At 39.3% G+C, this 23,759-nt stretch overlaps 1 protein-coding gene across 3 annotated transcripts in view; it reads left to right on the plus strand.

The window, feature by feature from the left end:
• The first annotated feature begins 1,427 nt into the window (after positions 1–1,427).
• The window catches only part of GART (phosphoribosylglycinamide formyltransferase, phosphoribosylglycinamide synthetase, phosphoribosylaminoimidazole synthetase), a 54,949-nt gene continuing 32,617 nt past the window's right edge, over positions 1,428–23,759 (plus strand). The window contains exons 1-10 of one of the 3 annotated variants that reach the window (XM_037904771.2): positions 1,428–1,446; positions 1,643–1,764; positions 6,966–7,114; positions 11,024–11,119; positions 12,389–12,563; positions 13,538–13,649; positions 18,209–18,277; positions 19,748–19,873; positions 20,746–20,833; positions 21,463–21,548. In XM_037904771.2, coding sequence (XP_037760699.1) covers positions 6,970–7,114; positions 11,024–11,119; positions 12,389–12,563; positions 13,538–13,649; positions 18,209–18,277; positions 19,748–19,873; positions 20,746–20,833; positions 21,463–21,548 — 897 coding nt within the window. In that variant the 5' untranslated portion in view covers positions 1,428–1,446; positions 1,643–1,764; positions 6,966–6,969. Of the gene's footprint in view, positions 1,447–1,642; positions 1,765–1,967; positions 2,118–6,965; positions 7,115–11,023; positions 11,120–12,388; positions 12,564–13,537; positions 13,650–18,208; positions 18,278–19,747; positions 19,874–20,745; positions 20,834–21,462; positions 21,549–23,759 lie in introns of those variants that run through there. The other 2 variants (XM_043522887.1, XM_037904784.2) reach the window with 2 other exon arrangements.

The following is a 23,759-nucleotide window of genomic DNA, read 5'->3' on the forward strand; positions in this document are numbered from 1 at the left end:
ATTTGAAATCTTTGATAAATAAGAATTAAAGCATTTGATACTACTCTACAATATTACACATACTTTAGACAAGAATGAGAGGATTACCAAGAAATCTCATTGGTGTGAAAAATTGTCAGACTGAATCATTTATTTCAAACCTCGCTCACGTAGACCTTGCTAGATTGAAAAAAGATGTTTGTTTCAATTGAGTTAGCTCAATCAAAGTAGTTTAGCTCAATTGAAAACCAGGCTTAACAACTTAATCTAGATTGGTGGTAAATGAGATTTTCAACTGAATTGAACTAGTTCCATTGAGCAAACTTAAATTAAAAAAATATAATTTTTCTAGTTCACACAAGGCCATAGTGATTATATATGGATCAATTACTGTTGACCATTTTAGGGCCCAATACTGCAATCGTTTATGCTCTGGAATAATTTTTCTCCCCATAGTAGTTCCATTGAAGTCAATCATACCACTTAAAAGACAAAAACTACTCCAGAGCTTCATTGTGGGATTATTTTTTAAACCAATGATTCTTTGAGTTACGCATATATGTAAAAGTATTTAATAAACTGATATTTTGATACTCATAATTTAAAAAGATCTGATGCAACATGATACTGTGCCTTCTCAGAGCATATAATGTTTCATGCATACACTATTTGCATTCAGAGGAATTATGTACTCCTATGAAGATATGAGCAAAATTCAACAAAGAGTGAGTCCTTCACAACTGTATTACAACTCTTGGAAAGCAAAGAAACTGCAGCAAGATGAATAACATCTTTGCGCAGTGGTGCTGGAACAATTTTTATAATGGAGGTGCTGAAGGCGGAAGCCATTGTATTTGGATTGGTTATTACTACTTCAAGACAGGGGGTGCATCAGCACTCCTAGTTCCAGCACCTATGCCTTTGTACCATTTTAATGCTAAATTTAACATGCTACAGTACCCCCACAATTCTTCATAATTAAAGCTGATATATATATAATAAGCATAAGGTATTATTTGTTATTTAATACTATAATATTCCCAAGAGCATTTGCCCTAGTAAAATAGTAAACAGTACTAGTCTCAGTAGGGTATCTTCCAATTAACCCAATTAACTATCAATGTTACACTACACAGTGATGTTATATTTCCTCCATTGTATCATAGAATCAAATAATCTAGAGATGAAAAAGATCTATAAGCTGTAGTCCGTAACCTTGCAATGCAAAATTATTCACTGTTGTACATTTCTGGTGTTTGTCCTATCTAGTTGTAAATGCAGCAAGGATGAGGCTCAACTACTTCCCGTGGGAAATTATTTCACAGTCTATTAGACTGCCACCCGGATACTGCAATCAGATCTACATAAGCAGATCACTACATTTATGAAGAGCTGCATTGAAGTCAATGGGGCACCCCATAGACACATCGATCCTCCTGTCCAGAGCTCTTGGCAGCTCCAAGGCCTGTATGTGTCAAAAGAGCCTCTGTTGTAAATAAATGACTGTAAAATCCCTAGCTTCATGCACAGATAGACTGTGAACTGTTAGTGGCATTCACTATCAGTTTTCTATTTCTTATTTCCTTGATTTATTAGTATAAAGTTCTCTTCCTCAGTTTACAATCCCTCCCGTTCATTGCTTTTTCTTTTCTTCTACCTAAAGGGTTAATCAAGCATGAACATTTGATGTTGCTAAGAATTCTGGGAACTTGTCTGTCGTTTGCCGAAATTGCTGCAAAAGGTTTAGTAGTCTCGCGGGCAGACGTGCTCTGCTCTCTTGCCACAGTAAGTGTTTCGTTCCTTTTTTTTAGAAATGTGTTCTATCTAATGCACGTTGTGCATTCATGCTAGCGGAGTTGCACATGTGTAGGTTTTGCAATGAGGCATTTGAAAGAAACAATGTTTTAAGAGACAGATTTGTAGGAGGAGATTTATTCTGTGATCTCAGAGATGGCCATGTGCTTGGTCTGTGCTGTTTGATCTTCCGTAAAATGGCTTTTCCTCTTCACTGTTGTAGGAACAGCATTTTGAATGTCAACCCGTGCTCACTGTATTTATGTGAGCCCTCCCTTTCAACTGAATGACTTGCATGAGTAAGACGAGCAACATTTGTTCTTGTATAGCTAGAACAAACTTGGGTGGGTGCGTTTAATTTTAAAACTGTGGTTATAGAGCTGTAGCTCACGAAAGCTTATGCTCCAATAAATTGGTTAGTCTCGAAGGTGCCACAAGTACTCCTTTTCTTTTTGGTTATAGCATTGTAATTATTGCAACTGCAAATTGCTTCTTCTACTGCTTGTTTTATTATTTATAAGGGCAATAGGATTTTTTTTATTTATATGAATTTAAAAATAGCTGTTCTTACTCTTGCTCAGCATTGCCTCTCAGAAACTAGAAATTTAAATTTTGTTTCTTTCATTATGCACACATACTGGCTTGTTATGTTATAAATGCTACACTGTTTTAGTTTTTGGCTTTAAACAAGTAGGGAAATATTTGCTTTTAACAAAGTGAATATTAAACTTTTGACCTATCTTGGTTTGATTTTTAACCTACTTTTATTCTTTCCCTTAGTTTGCAAATTTGGGATACTACCAAAATTGGCATTGTCCTCTTAAATTCTTTAAATTCAGCTAGGGAAGCTTGAAATTAGTGGTTAAATTTGCTGACATTTGTTGTTATCTTTTTTTAAAGTATATTTACTTTCAATATGTAAGTATATATGTTGAAAATATTTATGCAGGAAGGAAAATGCTTCTTTCCTTTCCTTTATTCTCTCTAGGCCTTATTCTGCAATCTTTACCTAGGTCTGGATCCTGAAAGCACTCTGAACTCTTACTGAATATAATTAGGGTTACAGGTTTGAGTATCTGTTGGGATGAGGCCACCAAAATTCCCATTGATTTTTCCAGTGAGTGTTTTCCAGTGAGTGTTTCCCTAAATTAGGAGCGGAATATGGCTTCAGGTAACTGCTTGTACTTTAGGAAGAATTTTGAGACAAGGTATAACTGTTATGACCGAATGATTTAAGTTCCTTCTAAAAGGCCAATCCTTTTTTCTCCCTGCCAAACTCATTTTTCTCATCTGTTGTTTCAGCCATGTCACCCTGCTCTAGAGTCACTTTGCTGAGAAAGCAGTGGACTGGGATTTAGGAGATCTGGGTTCTATTTCCACTTCTGGCACTGGCCTGCTGGATGACACTTCAGCTCTCTGTGCCTCATTTTCCCCCTTTAGAAAATGGGGATAATGAAATTGGCCTCCTTTTATAAAGTGCTTTGAGTTCTATAGCTGAAAAGCCCTAGGTAAGAGGTATAGGTGTCATTAGTCACTGAATCCCCATTGCTCTACACATGAAGTTTAAATTCTGTGATCTTCTTTCCAAGATTCTAGGTGCAGAGCCTCAGCCAAACTTTTCATAGGCTTCTAAATTAACATCCATATTTACATACTTAATTAAGTTGTCTGGGTTTTTTGTTTTTTTTTTTTTTTCCAGAAGTGTTCAATATCTAGAAACTCAGTGCGGTTCTGTAGAAGCTGGGGGTGCTCAGTGCTGTGAAAATCAGGCTATTTATGTAGATCCCCCTGATTCAATGGAACTATTCATGTGTGTAAAATTAAGCGTATGCAGTCTTTTTTTTTTTTTTTTTATACTTTTTTATTATTTTGTGTGTGTGTGTGAAGGGCTGAGCTTCTCTCAAGGTACTCTTAACTCAGATTATTTTATCTCATTGGTGTGGTGTAGTCAGTGAGGCGGTGGCATTGGGATGGGGTTCATCAATTTAACTGGAGATTGACTTTCTCTTTTGTCATTGTGTGTCTGGCTACTCAGTATCCCTTCTCTCAGATCAGCATTATCTAGAGTTAAGTACATTCTCTGTCCTGGTTTCAGCCTCTGTGTCAAGCACAAATGGAGTAACTTGCAGAATAAATCTTTAAAGCATGTGTTTTAATTTCTGTGGCTCTTGTGATAGCCTTGCTCTTCAAGTCTGTATTCTTCTGCTATGAGGTTCCATACGCTGCCCTGGGAACATGCTTATTGGATTTGACTCATTTAGGAATAAGAGATAACTGTCTAATACATTATATTATTTTTAAATAAGAAAAAAATGTTTTCCTCTTAGATTATTATCCTTCACTGTGGCCAGTCCCTTAACCTTTCTTCCCTTTTTTCTTTTACTTGCTTACCTTTCACATTAAACATTTTTACTATAAGTGATGATTTTTCATTCCATCACAGGCTGATTAGACCATCTCTAGGACCAGTGTGAAAGTTTTTAAAAACATTAATTTTTTTCATGAAAGTGAGTAGATAGCTTTTTAAATGGATAGGTCACTTTGCAATCAATGTATTTTAAAAATATTTATATAAATCTGAAGTGTCTGTTTCATCAGCATGTCGTTTCGGAAAGCTACCGGTTTAGAGCACCTGAAAATATGTTTTTTAAAACTAAATTTATATAGCTAATGGTGAAGTATTTCATGCTTAATTTTCTGTACTCTTCTCTCCTCCCCCCACAATTCATGATTTATTCATGGTTTTTCTTTATTCTTCAAACTCTATTTTTGTTTTTGTTAAAATGTTCGGTCTCTGAAAGAGTCTTCTATTTGGTACAAGACTTAAAAATGTTATATCATATAGAATTGAAATATCTTCTGAAAAATGTCCGGGATCTTTCTGCCCATAATTTGCTATGAAGACTTTTTAGGTTTAAAAACATGCTTTTTCATATATATTCATGACATTAAACCAAGTGACCCCTTTGTAGTGGAAGCCATACTCTGAATAGTAACAATTCCCAGGGAAGACAAGTTTCTAGTGTCTAGCCCTTGAAAGGAGCAAAACTAGGTAGCTGCTATATGGAGAGAAGGTAGCAGGGTTTGAGTCACGCTTTCAGCAGACTAACTACATTTCTCATGAAATATGGCTGATTTGGGTATGAGGCACATACCTTGTCCTGCTGATGGGCTGAAAACCTGCTGTCAGTCACAGCTGTCGTAAGGTCACTTTTTAACCATGGAACCGTTTGTCAAGGGTCATGGTGGATTCTCCATCACTGACAATTTTTAAATCAAGATTGATTGTTTTTCTAACAGGTATACCCTCGGAATTATTAGGGGAATTTCTATGGCCTGAGTTGTACAGGAGATGAGGCTGGATGATCACAATGGTGCCTTCTGGACTTAGAATCTATGAATTTTGGGGGGAGACTAGCTCTCTGACAGTTCTTTCTTACCCTTTTACATAGAAGTTCTGGTCTTTAGCCTTCTGTAAATAGAGCTTGCATGTATGCATATCCAACATGAATACTGTGCCAAATGTTTGTCTGCGCTGCTTTGGGTGAAACTGTACACATGTACATGAGTGGTTTGGTGACCAACCTCTTAATGGAAGAAATGCAGGAAGACAAATGGGATTTAAGTGCCATGTTTGCTAAGATTACAACACAGTGCTGTTTTTTCAATTTGAGTAAAATTCTTATTTAATTGGTGTTCTTCCTCCTAATGAATGTAAGATGGTTTGGACAGCAAAGACACAAGACCCCCTTATTGACCACGTGAAATTTATTGTTAAGCATTAAAAAGAATTAAATTAAAGTGGTTGTGGTTGCTTCCCTCTGCATGAAAGGCTTTTAAAAATTTATTTTCACTATTTAATAATACTGTTAACTCTGTCTATTTGATATGTGTATAAACAACTGCCTTGTATGTATTATGGTTTTAAAAAAAAACCTCTTTTTTGCCACTAGTACCTTTTACATTCAGGCTTAGCAACACTAGTTTGTAGCTACTGGCGTTCTGCTTAGATGAATTGTCCTTTACTGGATGGCTTCTTCAAGTTCTAACTGATAGACTGGTCTGCTGTGAATATTATAGATCAGAAGTTCTCAACCAGGGGTCCTGGGGCTGCGAGCAGGCTTCAGGGAGGCCACCAAACAGGGCCAGCATTAGACTCACTGGGGCCCATGACAGAAAGCTGAAGCCCCACCACATGGGTCTGAAGCCCAGGGCCCTGAAAACCATCACTCGGGATTGAAGCAGAAGCCTGAGCAATGTGGTTTCGTGGGGCCGCAGGCAACTGCCCTGTTTGCTGTCCCCTAACACTGGCCCTGGCTTTTATATGCAGAAAAACAATTGTGGCACAGGTGGGCTTGGTTAGTCTTAGTTCATTCGGGGGTTCCCCCAGCTAACTCTCAATGAATCACTGGGAGTGTTTCCACTGATTTTTTGGGGAACGTTGGAACAGACCCCGGATTAGCTCCTTGCAGGGTCAGGCTGCTTTTTGTTTTAACAGGACATGCTGCTCTTCATGTGTTTGTCTGTAAAGTTTTGTTTGGAATACGGTTGCTCTGTCCTGAAGAAGATAGAGGTTGGAAGACATTTCCCTGTTTCATCATTCTGACCCTTTCGTTTTCATATAAGGTATTAAGAAGATTCTCATACATCACTTGTGAGAAGTCTTGAGCTCTCCCATTTAGTTTAGCAACACCACTAGACAGATTAGCAAATAATTCTTCACTAGTCCAAAGGGACTTTACCTTTGACATTTTCACATTCTTCAGAAACCTATTTAGGTTGCAAGTATAAAATGTCTTGTGATTAATCACAGCCGGGTCACTAGTGAACATTTATCCATGTCATAAAACTACTGTGTAATTTTGGTACAGTAGATAGTCTGGTAAGGAGAGAACCAGGAATAGTATAGGAGGTTCATGTTGATGTGCATTGGCAGAACTCCGTGGAAAAACTTCTGTGGCATTTGTGCTGTGTTTGGTTGAGCCAGTGCTATCATTACCTTGCTTTCTTGATCACCACATTTATACACAAACCTGCAGGACAACAATCATGTGAAACAGGCAAAAAAGGCATCTGCCTTTGCAGTGAGTTCCTCTGCTGCTCTGCAGACTAAAGGTGTTAGCTGATGAGTGCACGCAGTGATGTTGTTGCTTTCCTAACCTGAATGTTATTGCTTTGGTTGTTTTGCACAGACTGATGGCTGATCAAGTGCTTGTGATTGGTGGTGGAGGCAGAGAGCATGCCCTGGCCTGGAAATTAGCACAGTCACCACATATAAAACAAGTGCTAGTTGCTCCGGGAAATGCAGGAACAGCCAATAATGGAAAAATTTCAAATTCAGGTAATAAACGAAAAAGAGAACCTAAAAGAGTTTTTTTTTTTTTTTTTTAAATGTGTAGTACCAGTAGTTGAGCCTAAAGTGGTTCATTGATAAATTTAGGGTTCTATCTGTTAGTGTTATAGGAGTTCTTATGTTTCAGACCCTGAATGCTTATAAAGGTGATGTTTGGATAGGGTGAGAAGTAATTAAAAAAGCTTTACTCAGACTGTAATTTATCTTGTGCCGATTATTTCCCCCTCTGCACCAGCTCAGCTGTGCTGGTGCTGCTTTGGGGAGGTGGAGTCAAGACACTACCCACCCTCTTGTGTAGCAAGAGGCCCTGCAGAGGCTGCTGTCTATAAAACAAATGCCTGAATCCTGCCAAGCCTACTCATAATTTTGACCGATAATATCAATGTTTATTTTTAAGCATTTTTTTTAAGTATTGATTTTCACAGTTACAGAAAACCATGGGGTAGGGTCAGATAATCGTTATTTAATGACAGCAGAGATTCGAAATGTTAAAGCTTCATAACCGTTAAGCACACATTGTCAACATCACGTCAAAACGTATAAAGTAAATCACCTTAAATCCAACTCCAGTAAGTTCTCATGCAGCATTTTTCTTACTTCGCCTATCTGGTAATTTCTGTTATGATGATGGAAGTATTTTGTCATGTGTGTGCATACAGTAAAATCGACATTTCCAATTAAAAATCAAATCCTTCCTAGCCTGCCTATGACACAGGTATCCCACTCTGGTGCTGCCTTATTCCCCTTATGCTTCCTTATTTCCCCTGCACAGGTGTGTAATCTGGGTCACGCTTGTGCCCACAAGGAATGTTAGGTGTGTATTGAGATATTAGCAAGTTTAAGGGTGAATGCTGTAGGTAAGAAAATGTTCTTATCCATGTTTTTCATGTCAGGACATAATGAGGTTAGGTCAATTCTAGGTACCTTTTTCAGAGGTTTTAAAGTACCTACAGTGTCAATTGGCTTGAATTGGAGTTGTTGGTAGTCATCAATTATAAAAGTCAGACCTAAGTTAAAGTTGAGCATCCAAAATTGGTGGTGGCTTTTGAAAATGTTGGCTTAAGTGACTTTCCTAAAGTCACACAATGATTCAGTGGGCGAGCAGGAATAATTACTCAGTCCAGGAGAGGGAGCCAGAATTACTTACTCCATTAGATCACACAGCTGCAGAGAATATTTTAATGACTGGCTTATGTTTCCATATATTTCAACTAATATATTATAAACTGTATACTTTAAAATATGTTATTACACATAAAATGAAGATTAATGCACATCTACTGCATTAATATACACATACATGCGGTATATTATCCTTGTATAGCATGCGACTAAAATCTGCTTTTGTATGTCTTACCACCTTCTGTGGAAACATGAGCCATGACAGATTTCACACATTCTGAATGTAAAATAAATGCTCTGATCAGGGCCTTTCAACCTTTTTTTCATTTGCGGACCTCTAAAAAATTTGAATGGAGGTGTGGACCCCTTTGGAAATCTTAGACATAGTCTGCAGACCCCAGGTTGAAAACCACTGTTCTATGGTAACGACAACCTTTTGTGGATCCCTTACACATAGTTTGCAGCCGCCCCGAGGTCTGCGGACCACAGGTTGAAAACCACTGCTCTGTAACTTCCACCTCAGGGTTCAACCAAAGAAATGCCATATTTATTTTTCTCTATCTTATTTTTCCATTTGCAGTGTCATCAGCCAAACAGAACAAATCTGTTGCTTGTTTTTGAGGGTGAGGGGAAGGGAATGAGCATTCCCATGGAAATCATATGATCCCTCTGCATCCACAATGTTAAACGAAGAGGTTTGTCCCTGTGTTAAATCGAGTTAAAGTCAGTTTGCATGAGGTCCAGATGATTAAATTAAATGTCATTTAAAGAATACTGTTAGAAGAATTACTACACTTTTCTGTCACTTTCCCAGTAAAAAAAAGATGCATTTATCTACATACTGGAGAGTCTGGCCCTAATCCAACAAATCATGAACATCATTTTAGCTACTTGAGTAGTCCCCTCAAAAGCCGTTTAAATACTTTGCTGGACTGGAGCCGCAATGAATGTGTGTTAAGGGGTAAATCCAAGCCCCTTCAGGCATTCAAGGGGCATAACCTGGATTTGTGAGGAGGGGTGAATTAATATTCTGTGGCCTGGGGGGGGAAGGCTTCATCCCACTTCCCCCCACTCCCCTTGCATCTCTGTAGAGCCAAGACTTGCTGCTTGGGCCAGGAACTCAGTCTAGATTTCAGCATGTGTGAGAAAATAAGAAATAATTACACAGAGGCATGTGAGCCTTATTATGTTCTAAAGCATGGGAATTTAATCCTTTTCCCATGTATGTCAATGGGAGTGTTGCCACTGACTTCAGTCTAATCAAGTTTTGCTCCTGGAAGTCTATCCTTCCCTCTCTTTGGCAGCGATGCACAAGATGCCCTTTAATTAGCACTGAAATCCCATGTCTCGTGATTTTTTCAAAGGAAATAATGAACATTTAAAAAAAAAAATTTCTCTTTCACAAAAGGTTTATAGTCCTATCGCAGTTAAACAACACCTGTCTCTTAAAACAGTGGCTTTATGAGTAACTTATTTTGCAAGTCATTGAGATACAAAAGGATATCAGATCTTTTTTTAAAAATAAATAAATAAATAATCTAATACCAGTTTTCCCAAACTTGTCGTAGTGGCCAAAACTTTCAAACCTGGGTGTCTGAAGTGAGACTGCTAACTCCATATTTAGACACCTGAATAAAAGTGCTTTGTTTCGCAAACATGATGAGCACCCACTGACTTCACTGGGATTTCTGGGTGTACAACACTTCTGATGACTTTTTTATTTTGGTGCCTGAATATGGAGTTAGGAGTCAAACTTTAGGCACCCAGGTTTGAAAACTCTGGCCTCTGTTCCTTTCTTCAGCATAGAATACAATAGTCCTATGCCAAATTAATGGTTTCAGAAAGAATACAAAAATATTCCCTTTCAGCTTACACCCTCACGAAAATTATGTTGCACAGTAAACAGGTGCATTTTGGAATAATACGTGAACAAAATGACCCATTCATTGTTCTTTCTTGGTGGGACATTCGCACATGCTGTGGATCCTCTGCTAATGTTTTGTATGTCATAATGTCTGTTTTTAGCTGAGTCCTGCAGGAAGACAATACAGGAACTAGTCTAATGTCTTGATTTTTTTCCCCAAGCTATTCTAACCTGTGCCAGTGCTGGGACAGAGAATCAGAAACCCATAGTCAGGTCGCTCTGACAGAGCACCCCTTACTTGGCTGCATTTAGTAGAAGCTGGGCACAAGAGAGAATCTCACCTGGAGCTGGGGTGTGCACACAGAGGGGATGCTGCAATCTGACATGATGCTTTAATTTCCAGTGGCAGTATTGCTAATCTCAAGGGTTTAAACAATCAGGATATAATCCTGTGGATTTAATTTGGTTTTTGTGGCAACCTAAAATACCGCAAAACTCTCACCTTTCTCAGTATATTTCCCGTCCTGTGAACATGCAGCATAGCATCCTCGTTAGCAACACTACATCATGAAAAGAGAAAAAAGCTTAAAGCAAAATATTCCAGGACTAAGGAGGATGTATGCTTTTGCTCTCTCTTTCTCAAATGGCGAGAGTAGCTTCAGACTGCTGTCACTCGTGTTGCAAATGACCAATCAAGCTCAGAACTGTGTGAGTTCAGGTGACTCAGCCCACTGTTGGCGTTGGATTTATTTATTCTGGATAAAAGTCGTGGGATAATATTGCCTCTTTGCAGAGCTTTCATCACACAATTTGATATTTAGTCTCTTGGAAGCTTTCTCTTTTATTTTATATGTAAATCTTCTGTTCATCATTATACTCTCTGTTTAAATTTCTCTTGCATCTTTTGACAGCCATCTCAATCAGTAATCATGCCGCTCTTATCCAGTTCTGCAAAGACAATGAGATCAAACTTGTGGTGGTTGGCCCAGAAGTTCCTCTTGCTGCTGGTAAATTTAAAATAAATTGTTATTAAAGTTCCACCCACTTATTGCCATATAACTGTTCATGGAATTATGGGTTTTAATTTACTGCATCAGATGTGCTGGAAAAAATCACCACTGCTGGGGATAGTTGTTGTTTGTTTGTTTATTTAGAGGCTTTCTGTGGCACTATAGTATCTGAGCACCTTGTAAACTTTACCTGATTTATACTGTGATGTAGGGAGGTATTAATATTCGAATTTTGCAGATATGGCACTGAGGCACAGCGTGATTAAAGGTCTAATTTTTAGAGGTGCTGAATACTTGCAATGTTTGTTGAAGTTAATAGGATTTGTGGGTGGGCACAGTATCTCTGCAAATCAGGCTCTAATTGACTTGCCCAAAGTCATGCAGGCAGCCAGGAATAGAAACCAGAATCTCCTAATTATTATAATCTGTGCTGAAGAAATATTCTCAGTGTATTTTTTGGTTTTATATTGTTTTGTTTTTGTTTGAGGGCCAGTTTCATATTTGGGGGGGGGGGGACTTTCAGGGTCCCCTAGGTTAATGGAATATTAGGCCTTCTTCTCTTCCCATTGAAGTCAATAGCAAGTCTCCGAATGTGTACCTGAGAACAGGTACAGGCCCATTGTTCCCTGAAGTTCCAGGTGGTTGTATTCTGATGAAATGCACATTTCTGAAGGTTCTTATGCGAGTAGTTTAAAATTTATGATGTCCTTAACTATTCTGATCTTTTCTTTTAAGTGCTTGGGTTTTGTAAATGATGTGTCAGTGTTGTCACTTAGCAACCTTAACTAACTTTTTAAATGTAATGTTTCTGAAAATGACTGACTGATTTGGAAGTCAGCACATAGAGACTTATCTACAGAATTTATAAGTTTTCAGTTTGATTCTCTCACATCATCAAAAATTGCCACCTCATGCGATTATTCTCCCCCAATTATTACCATGGAGTTTTCGGGCTCTAATAAAGGGGGAAAGGAGTTGTACCTGTTAAAGTGGTGTTATTGCAGTTACATGCTGCAACAACAAATTCTGACCCAGGAATCCCAAAGCCCAGATCGTCCCCTGCTAGTTATGGCAAACACTGCCCTTGAGATCCATGGGGTAAAATGGCCACAATCCCCATGATGTATCCTATACATGACACACTGTTTGTAGCTGTTACTAATATGTCAAAGTGGTAATACAAAGCAACAACTTTATTAACTTGTAAATCTTATAAACTAGCTCAGTACTGTAGTTATAATAACTCTTAAATATCTTTATTGCTAGGCATTGTTGATGACTTGACTGGAGCTGGGGTAAGATGTTTTGGTCCTACAGCAAAGGCAGCTCAGCTAGAGTCCAGTAAGAGTTTTTCTAAAGCCTTTCTGGACCGGCATGGGATCCCTACTGCAAGATGGAAAGCATTCACCAATCCGAAAGAAGCTTGTAGCTTTATTACCAGGTAAACAACCTTTCATAGTGAATCTTTTTTTATTATCATTACAGTAATGTGTTTACAATATGTTAAGCACCTAAAGTTGGCAACCCACTAATCAATCAGTTATTCTTTTCAGTAGTGGCACAATGTCCATATATTTAAAAGACACTCTAAAAGTAACCCTGCAAAAATGGCATCAATATGAGTTCTACATTTATTTCTCTTTAATGGCAGTTCAACTGTGCTCAGATTACAAGGGAAAAGATTGGGCGGGGGGGGGGGTTTCTTGCCAACCATGCAAATCCGGATTGGGATCTGAAAATCATAGTGTGTTCTTTCCAGTTCATGCTGTATTACTAGTAATGCAAATTTTGCAACTGAAGCTTCATTAACAATCCTGTTGATGATCCACTACTCCAGTGGTGGATAACCTGTGGCCTGTCAGGGTAATCTGCTGGTGGGCAGCGAGACAGTTTGTTTACATCGACCGTCCGCAGGCATGGCTGTCTGCAGCTCCCAGTGACTGGGAACGGCGAACTCTGGCCACTGGGAGCTGTGGGCAGCCATGCCTGCAGACGGTCGATGTAAACAAACTGTCTCGCAGCCCGCCAGCGGATTACGCTGACAAGCTGCAGGTTGCCCACGACTGCATTAGTCAGAAGTCAGACCCGCTTGCTCAGTAACAGTATTGGTCTGCAGTGCTAACAGAAATAAAATATACTTATTTTCCCTGTCAGAAAAGTAGTGTCAGACAACAGTGAAAAGAAATGGCAACCAGAAATAGTGTAGTGAAGTGGGTTGGCAGGGGAAGACACTTGATTATGTGTTTTATTCAATTAAAGTTAAATGGCTACTGTGATATCATGAACATATGAACTCTTATTTTCAACCTTCCAAATCTATGAAGGTAGGAGGCTTGGACTTGAAAATGCATCAGAGACTGACAGGTTATTATGGAATCCTTCAGTCATTCTCTCTCTCTTTTTTTTTTTTTAAAGCGCGGACTTCCCTGCCCTGGTTGTAAAAGCTAGTGGTCTGGCTGCTGGCAAAGGAGTAATTGTGGCTACTAACAAAGAGGGAGCCTGCAAAGCTGTGCATGAAATCATGCAGGTGAGTTGCAATGTTATGTAAATACTCATTTTGCATGAGATTTTTATGTTTGTTAGTAACAATAGCAAGATGTCACAGGCATTTTTGTGTGATTTACATGGAACATACATTAGCCTAACACAACTTATAGATTCATAGAAATTTGGGGCTAGAAAGGACTTTGAAAAGTCAGCAAGTCCAGCCCCCCTATGCCAAGGCAGGACAAAATAAAACTAGACCATCCCTGATAGGTGTTTGTCCAACCTGTTCTTAGAAGCCTCCAGTGATGGGGATTCCACAACCTCCCTTGGTACCCTATTTCCATGCTTAACTGTCCTTACACTTAGAAAGATTTTACTAATATCTAACCTAAATCTCATTCTACCTTCAGCGGACGTAGAGAACAGTTGATCACAGTCCTCTTCATAACAGCTCTTAACAATTTTCAAACTGTTATCAGGTCCCTCCTCCTCAGTCTTCTTTTCTCAAGACTAAATATGCCCAGTTTTTTAATCTTTCCCAATAGGTCAGCTTTTCTAAACCTTTTATAATTTTTGTTGCTCTTCTCCAGATTCTTTCCAACTTATCCACATCTTTCCTACAGTGTGGCATCCTGTACCGGACACAGTACTCTAGCTGAGGCCTCACCAGTGCCAAGTAGTGAGGGACAATTACCTCCTGTGTCTTAAATTCAACACTGCTGTTAATACGCCCCAGAATATATGCCTTTTTTGCTACTGCATCACATTGTTGACTCATATTCAGTGTGATCCACTCTAACCCCCAGATCCTTTTCAGCAGTACTACCACCTAGCCAGTTCCTCATTCTGTACTGTTGATTTTTATTTCCTAAGTGTATTACTTTGCACTTGTTTGTATTGAATTACATCTTGCTGAATTCAGGCCAATTCATCAATTTGTCAGGGTCACTTTGAATTCTAATCCTGTCCTCTGAAGTGTTTGTAAACCCCCCCCCTCACCCCCCCCCCCCAGTTTGATGTCATCTGCAAATTTTATAAGCGTACTCTCCACTCCATTATCCAAGTCATTAATGAAAATATTGAATAGTACCAGATCCAGGACTGACCCCTGCAGGATCCCATTAAATGCACCATCCCAGCAAACCATTGATAACTACTCTTTTGAGTATGGTCTTTCAACCAGTTGTGGACCCACCGAATAGTAATTTAATCTAGACCACATTTCCCTGGCTTGCTTATGAGAGTGTCATGTAGGACTGTGTCAAAACCTTCACTAAAATCAAGATCTGTCATGTCTACTGTTTCTCCCCTATCCATTAACCCTGTCAAAGAAAGATATTAAGTTGATTTGGCATGATTTGTTCTTCCCAAATCTGTGCTGGCTGTTCCTTATAACACTGTTATTCTCTAGGTGCTTACAAATTGATTGGTTTAATAATTTTTTCCAGGTAATTGTTTAATAATTTTTTTCCGGTATCTGCCTGGTCTATATTTTCCTGGGTCCTCTTTGTCCTCCTTTTTAAATATGGGTACTAGGTATACCCTTCTCCAGTCTTCTGGGACCTCTCACCTGTCCTCCATGAGTTCTCAAAGATAATTGATAAGAGTTCCAATATTGCTTCAGCTAGTTCCTTAAATAACCCTAGGATGAATTTCATGAGGCCCTGATGACTTGAATACATGTAACTTACCTAAATATTCTTTAACCTGTTCCCTGTTTTGGCTTTCCCCTATTTGTTAATATTAGTTGTGTTGAGTATCTGGTCACCGTTAATCTTTTTAGCAAAGACTGAAGCAAAATAGGCATTAAACATCGCAGACTTATTGATGTAATCCGTTATTAGCTCTCCCTCACCATTAAGTTGAGGACCTACATTTTCCTTGTCTTTCTCTTGCTCTGAATGTATTTAAAGGAGCTTTACTTATTCCCTTTTATGTCCCTTGCTAGGTATAACTTATTTTGTGCCTTACCCTTCCTGATTTTTGTCCCTGCGTGCTTGTGCTGTTCTTTTTTACTCCTCCTTGGTAATTCATCCATGTTTCTACTTTTTGTAGGAGTCCGTTTTGATTTTTCAGGTTATTAAAGAGCTCCTGATGGAGCCATATTGTCCTCTTACTATTCTTCCAGTCCTTCCTTTGCATTGGGATAATTTGCAGTTGTCTTTAATATTGTCTCCATGAGAAACTACCCATTCTCCTGAAATCCTTTTCCCCCAAGATTTTCTTGCCATGGGACCTTATCCACCAGTTGTCTGAGATTATCCCGTCTCATATTGTCCTCGCACTGTTTGGGTGTGTATGAATTAATACAATATTTTATTCCTTCGGGAAGCATTCTCTTTCCAGGCACAATCTCTGTGGGCATAAATAGGATCCCATTTTCATACTTGCTTCCTTATGGCTTTGCTTTTTCTCCATCCTTTTTGTGTCCCTGATATTACAGAACTGGCAGGACTCTAACTATTTACTCTAATAGTACTCCTATGATTAAACTGGCTAAGGCAAACTAAAGAAAAAGGTCCTTGAAACTAAACATGCAGCTTCAGCTATAGGTGCTGATTCAGCAAAGCACGTGAGCATATGCTTAACTGTACATGTGTGCTTAAATCCCAGTGGAATACCTGTAAAGCTAAGCACATAGACTCATAGAAGCGTAGGACTGGAAGGAACCTCGAGAGGTCATCTAGTTCCGTCCCGTGCACACAAGGCAGACTAGTAATAGTCCTTAAACGATTCGTGACGGGCGTTTGTCTAACACGTTCATAGAAAACCTCCAATGATAAAGATTCCACAACCTCCCTAGGCAATTTGTTCCAATGCTTAACTACACTGACAGATAGGAAGTGCTTCCTAATGTCCAACCTAAACCTCCCTTGCTCCAATTTAAGCCCATTGCTTCTTATCCTATCCTCAGAGGTTAATGAGAACAATTTTTTACCTTCCTCCTTGCAACAGCCTTTTATGTTTTTGAAAACTGTTATCTTGTCCCCCCTCTGTCTGCTCTTCTCCAAATCAAACAAACTCATTTTTTTCCATCTTTCCTCATAGGTCATGTTTTCTAGACCTTTAATCATTTTTGTTGCTCTCCTCTGGACTTTCTCTAATTTGTCCACATCTTTCCTGATGTGTGGCACCCAGAACTGGACACAATACTCCAGCCGAGGCCTAATCAGTGCAGAGGAGAGCAGAAGAGTTACTTCTAGTGTCTTGCCTACAACACTCCTGCTAATACATCCCAGAATGATGTTTACTACTTTTGCAACAGTGTTACACTGTTGCATCATATTTAGCTTGTGATCCACTATTGCCCCTCCATCCCTTTCCGCAGTACTCCTTCCAAGGCGGTCATTTCCCATTTTGAATTTGTGCAATTGATTGTGCCTTCCTAAGTGGAGTACTTTGCATTTGTCCTATTGAATTTCATGCTGTTTACTTCAGACCATTTTGCCAGATTGTCCAGATCATTTTGAATTTTAATCCTATCCTCCAAAGCACTTGCAACCCTTCCCAGCTTCGTATCGTCCACAAACTTTATAAGTGCCACTATCTTAATCATTGATGAAGATACTGTACAGAACCGGACCCAGGACTGATCCCTGAGGGTCCCCACTTGATATTCCCTTCCAACTTGACTGTGAACAACTGGTAATTATTCTCTGGGGATGGTTTTCCAACTAATTATGCATCCACCTTATAATAGCTCCATCTAGGTTGTATTTTTCTTGTTTGTTTATGAGAAGGTCATGCGAGACTGTATCAAAAGCCTTACTAAATTCAAGATATACCACATCTACTGCTTCCCTCCTATCCAGACTTGTTACCCTGTCAAAGAAAGCTATTAGGTTGATTTGACATGATTTGTTATTGACTAATCTACGTTGGCTGTTACTTCTCACCTTATTATCTTCTAGGTGTTCGCAAATTTGATTTCTTGATTATTTGCTCCATTATCTTTCTGTGTACTGACATTAAACTGACTGGTCTATAATTCCCCTTTGTTGTCCTTATTCCCCTTTTTACAGATTGGCTCTATATTTCCCCTCTTCCAGTCCTCTGGCATCTTTCCCATCTTCCATGAGTTTTCGAAGATAATCGCTAATGTCAATTTTTTCACACCCCTGAGCAACATAAGTTATACCGACAAAAGTGGTAGTGTAGACATGGCCTCAGAGAGCCACAAAGTTGCCTTGGCAGTGCACTGCATTAATATGTGGCAGCATGCAAACATTTCCGTGGAACGATGTTCTCGCATTCAAATGTAATGTGTTCTGAACAAAGTGCCTTTTCTGCTCTACAAGGCTGAGAATCATTGCTCCAGTCTGAAATAATATTGGTTCAAAACATAAAACAAAAAAGGTATGAGGAATTGCCAGTCAGTAACCCAAGTGGTATTAGTGTTGCGTTTATAAACTTTCAAGAGCATGTCTGTATTATGAAAAGCGAGGGGGGAAAGCATTCAATATTGCCAACATGTCTGAGAATGGAAACAGAACAGATGGTTCCAGATGTATTTTTCCTTGCTGGTTTGGGAGGATTACAAAGGTTGTTTGAAATCACCTGAAGTGGAGACAGAAGAAATAAAGATGATTTCTAATGCAGGATAAGACTTTTGGAGCTGCTGGGGAAACTGTTGTTGTTGAAGAACTTCTTGTAGGAGAAGAGGTTTCTGTAAGTATGCTTCTCGTCCTTTTAAGAGTTTGGGTTACTGAAGGAACATTTTAGGGACCTACTGTACCAAGTTACTTAAAAGATACTGTACAAGTAACCAATATCAGGGCCTGAATTTTTGTTAACACTAAGGCCCCTTTACACCATTCTGGCAGTCTAGAGAAGCCTGAAACGAACATAAATTCTAGTTCCACCCACTTTAAGGCCCCTTAACGCTGGCAGACTGGTGTATACAGGCCTAAGTGTAAATGAGAATTCAGACTCAGTTTCTAAAAAGATGGTGTGGGTAACTTTGCATTAACGCTGCAACATAGGAAATCTAAGTATGGTCTTGGGTTTCTCACTCAGGGCTAAAATAGGCTTATATTAGATGAGGCACACTTGAGCTTTGGAGGGTGATGTGATATATATGAAAAATAGCCATCACTGTTTTATTGACCAGTCATAGCGGAGGCCACGTCAGTATCTTGCCCTGCCTGAAGAAAACAGAACTGCAGATATCAGATGGTCTTCTTTAGAGTGACCTGGTCTGGAACTAAGGGGAGCTTAGACTGGTGGTTCTCTCAAGTTAAGTATGTACAAGGTGATACTCTTAATTAGCCAAAAGGACATCAGAGGATTTCAGTTCAAGAACATGAAAACTTACCTGAAAGTTCTTTGAGGGCTTCAGTAACTCAGCCAGAGGTTAGGGGTCTCTTACGTGAGTGGGTGGGTGAGGTTCTGTGGCCTGCAATGTGCAAGAGGTCTGACTAGATGATCATGATGGTCCCTTCTGACCTTAGAGGCTACGAGTCTATGAAAAAGCAAAAATGGTATTTTACTTGGTTGTCAAAAATAATCCGTCATGGGTGAGTACAATTTTGTAGAGTCTGAAATACATATGTTGTTTGGCTCTTTTTGCTTAGTGTTATAAGGGTACCCCTGTCTGCCTCTGAATGGAATTATAAAAGGTTCTTGTAAGCAGTCCTGAGTGAGCGATATTTGCAGTTGCCCAAACAGTGAGTGACAGCACTTAATTCCCAAAAGAGACTGGCAGGGGGAGCTCTCTGAAGACACTACAAAGCATGGAAGCATATGGTAGCTATGTAATTTTGAAAGTCAGTTTGTTTTTTGTGATCACAGAAGAAGGAAAAAGAATTATGGAATGCTTCCCTTCCTCAGGAGTAACCTCTGCAATGGAGCATTCCAGATGCTTTTCGCATCTGTGTGCTTCCACAGTGTCATTCTGCTGTTCCTACAGAATAACTTGTATATAAGGGTTCTATAGCACAAGTTGATATTTCTTGCGGGGGCAAGGGGGAGAAGTGCTTAGAATGCTAATGTGTGTTTTATATTACTAGGGGGGTGGAGTTTGTTGCTTTTACAATCAGGTTTTATAAGCCTGAAAGCTGGGTTTATGTTCACCATTTCCAGTGGTGCTGGTTTTAGTCATATACATTTGAGTATGTAACTATTCATGTTTCCTTACAGTGCTTGTGCTTCACTGATGGTGTCACTGTTGCCCCCATGCCACCAGCCCAGGATCACAAACGGTTAAAGGATGGAGACCAGGGCCCAAACACTGGAGGGATGGGAGCTTATTGCCCAGCACCACAGGTGTAATATGATATTGGGAAGCTGTTTTGATGGAGTTTAATATTAAAAGTGTGGGTGTATTATTTGTTCTATCATGGAAAACAGGATTGGAGAGAGAGGGCTTCTAGCAGAGGGAGATGGCAGTCTGACACAAGGGATTGTTTCACCAGGGCTGATTTACTAAATGTCTCGCACTAAAGAGTGGTGTATCCTTACTGAATTACATTTTAATTGTGAAGGTGGAAGTCTGGATTTTCTGCCATATTGCATTTTGTGCCGGTGTTGCTAAATCCTGGTCACCTGTACCAAGTGGTTAAAGATCAATTTTTCTCTTATTTAAGGTAGAATGATTTGCTTTTGCCATATGTCTCATTATGATTTGGTCTCTCTGTTTGACCAGTAACTGTTATTTGCATAGGGAAATACTTTACTTTCTTTTGATTGATATTCTGGTCAACTGACTTCTTTTTCCGTTGTAAAGGTAAAAGTAAACCTTTTATCATAACATAGCTATGCTGAGTTTATTTGACAGTGATTCAGTCAGTAATGTCCTGTGTGCATTCCAGCCTTAACTTGTCTTGACCTCCCCTTCCTGGAAACATTTACACACATACTTAACGTTATGCAAATGAGTTCCATTATGTCAAAGGGACGACTCGCATGTGTAGAGTTAAGCATGTGTGTAAATGTTGTGGGATTGGAGTCAGTGTCAGTAGTGCTGTATGCTCTTTCTAGATAGATAACGAGGATATTAGCTTTGTCTTGTTGAATTTCAAGTGTGAAAGATACCTGCAATACTGCTGCATGGCTCTTAAAAGCAATGCAAAAAAAGAAAAAAAGCACATGTATGACACTAGGAAAAAATACATTAATTTCTAATAATATTTTATTAGATTTCCAAAGATTTGCTACTGAAAATCAGAGATACTATTCTTCAGAAAGCGGTTGATGGGATGAAAGAAGAGGGCGTCCCTTACATTGGTAGGTGGAAGCTTTTGTTTTGTTAGATGTTTGTCTTCAAACAGCAAACATAACTTACTCCCTCTTCCCTTCTCCACTCTCCCGCTATGGGCCCAGTCCAACTCCCACTGAAGTTAATGGCAATACTTGGACTTCTTTGAGAGCTGGATTTGGTTCCAAGGGCTTGATCCAAAGCCCACTGAAGTCAGTGGCTTCTTTCTGTTGAGTCAGATGGATCAGGCCCCAAATGAGCAAGAATGGTAAGGGCAACATTTTCTAATGTAGCCTGCAAAATTGTGTCCACAATTATTTGTGCCTGTAAAGTTAACAGGGCAATCACTCATGAGTGCAGGTAATGGAATTTCTGTCTCTCTGCACATATCAGGTAACTGCATGTCTTCATTCTATTATTTGCACCCACAAGTGATTGGATTAAAAGAACAGCAGACAAATAATTGTGGACAAAATTCTGCAGGATATTTTGGAGAATTTTTGCCCCAAATGTTTGTTTGAAATTAAGGTTTAGAGGGAACATGGTTTGGCAGCCCCCTAATAATAGCATTGCAAATGCAACATTCATTATAAACCGTTTTGAAACAAATGGCCTGTACAGTCACTTAGACTAGTTTTAATGTGATTTGTCATTTTAGGTGTGCTATATGCTGGATTAATGCTTACCAATGATGGGCCTAAGGTTCTAGAGTTTAATTGCAGGTTTGGTGACCCAGAATGTCAGGTGAGTGACTGAAAATAGTTCAACAGTATGGAAAAAATATCACACTTTTACCTATGCTTCTTTATTTGCACTGATTATAAATAGGGAAAACTTAACCAAAGATCGAATGCATAATTACCTAATTGTTTTAAGATTTAAAAAGAAAATTTAGATTTTGAGTTTTATATAGCAATTTCCTTCAAAGCAGTGTGAGATTAGTATTTTTCCACATTATTAATTACTATGTGTTTATGTGCCGAAAATGTTTTCAGTACTGAAAAAACGACAAAGTTGAGTCCCAGACCTACTCAGTTTATGATCTAGAGAATGGCATACTTTAAAGCTTGCTTTCTTTATTTTCAGTTCTAGGCATCATATATCTTAATTGCATAAGAAGTGAGTCTTTAGAAGGGATCTGAATTTACATTACAGTGTTAAAATTTTGAAGAGATACTGTCAAGTTAAATGTTATGTAGGACCAGATTGTGAACTCTTTATTCACATTGGTGAGAGATACATATGTATTCCCTTTGGCTTTACTTATATGAGTGTCTGGTCACCAATGTAAGGATTTGCCTTATTTTATAAATAGATTTTCTTGGTATTAAAAAATATTATTTTTTAGTAATTTAGAGTTCACCATTAATGCGGATCGTTCAATTACATTTCACTCCATATGGATGACATAAATAGACCAGCCACTTTCACTCTCATTCATATTCAGTCTCTAGTTAGTCTCATTTTCTGATTCTTGTGTACAATGTTTTGAGTAGCAAACACTTCAGGGGAGTGTTTACTTTGTTAAAAAATATTTATTTATGACTAAAAGAACCAGGCAGAGGAAGACGGGCTAGTGAAGGAGAAATAGAGCTCAAGAACAGGTATGCAGAGTTGGAAAACGAAGGGGCACAGCAGGTGGTCACTAAAGGTGGAAGGGCAAGGAAGAAGAGAAGAGCAGCTAGCCCTATAGGAAAAGGGGAAGAGTCAATGGAGACAACACCAAATATGAGCCCCAGGAGGATACAGGATGGGTTGAAGAGGATTACAAGGGAAAATAGGAATGGAAAGGACTTGCAGCCAGAAGGAACAGGGGAAAGACCAGAGAATCGCACCATCACCAGGAAAAGGCAGGTCTACATGATCAGGGACTCCTTACTGAGAAGAATAGCCAGGCCTGTAACCAGAGCTGATCCAGAGAGCAGAAGGGTGTGCTGTCTTCCAGGTGTTAAGATACGGGATGTGGACCTGAGGTTGAAGAGGATCCTAAAGGGAGTGGGAAAGAATTCATTGATTGTCCTTCATATGGGAACAAATGATACTGATAGATTCTCACTGGAACGTATCAAGGGAGACTATGACAAGCTGGGAAAGATGCTAAAGGAAATCGAGGCTGAGGTGATCTTCAGTGGGATTCTGCCTGTTCCTAGAGAAGGGCAACAAAGGTGTGACAAGATTATAACTATCAACAGATGGCTCAGGCAGTGGTGCTATAAGGAGGGCTTTGGGATGTATGGCCACTGGGAGGCATTCATGGACAGAGGACTGTTCTCTCGGGATGGACTTCACCTGAGTAGGGAAGGAAATAGACTTCTAGGATGGAGGCTGGCACAACTGATTGAGAGCTTTAAATTAGGAATCTGGGGGAGATGGTTGGGAGATGTCCAGGTAATCTCCACGCCGGATTTTAACATTGAGAGGGAAGAAAACAAAGTAAGAAAGGATACGGCCGTGGGTAGGAGAACGGACATAAGGAGGAAGGGCAGTGTGGATACCAGTGTAATAGGTCATACTGGCGGTAGAATGTCTGTGCCCAGTCGGGTAAAGAATGTGAGTGAGGCCAAACCACAAAAATTAAGATGTTTGTACACTAATGCGAGGAGCCTAGGTAACAAAATGGAGGAACTAGAGCTACTGGTGCAGGAAGTGAAACCAGATATTATAGGATAACAGAAACATGGTGGAATAGTAGTCATGACTGGACTACAGGTATTGAAGGATATGTGCTGTTTAGGAAAGACAGAAATAAAGGTAAAGGTGGTGGAGTAGCATTGTATATCAATGATGAGGTAGAATGTAAAGAAATAAGAAGCGATGGAATGGTTAAGACAGAATCTGTCTGGGTAAAAATCACATTGGGGAAGAGTACTATGGGAGCCTCCCCTGGGATAGTACTTGGGGTGTGCTATAGACCGCTGGGATCTAATTTGTATATGGATAGAGCCCTCTTTAATG

This window comes from Chelonia mydas, chromosome 1, assembly GCF_015237465.2.
Source record: "Chelonia mydas isolate rCheMyd1 chromosome 1, rCheMyd1.pri.v2, whole genome shotgun sequence".
NCBI classification, from domain to species: domain Eukaryota; kingdom Metazoa; phylum Chordata; order Testudines; family Cheloniidae; genus Chelonia; species Chelonia mydas.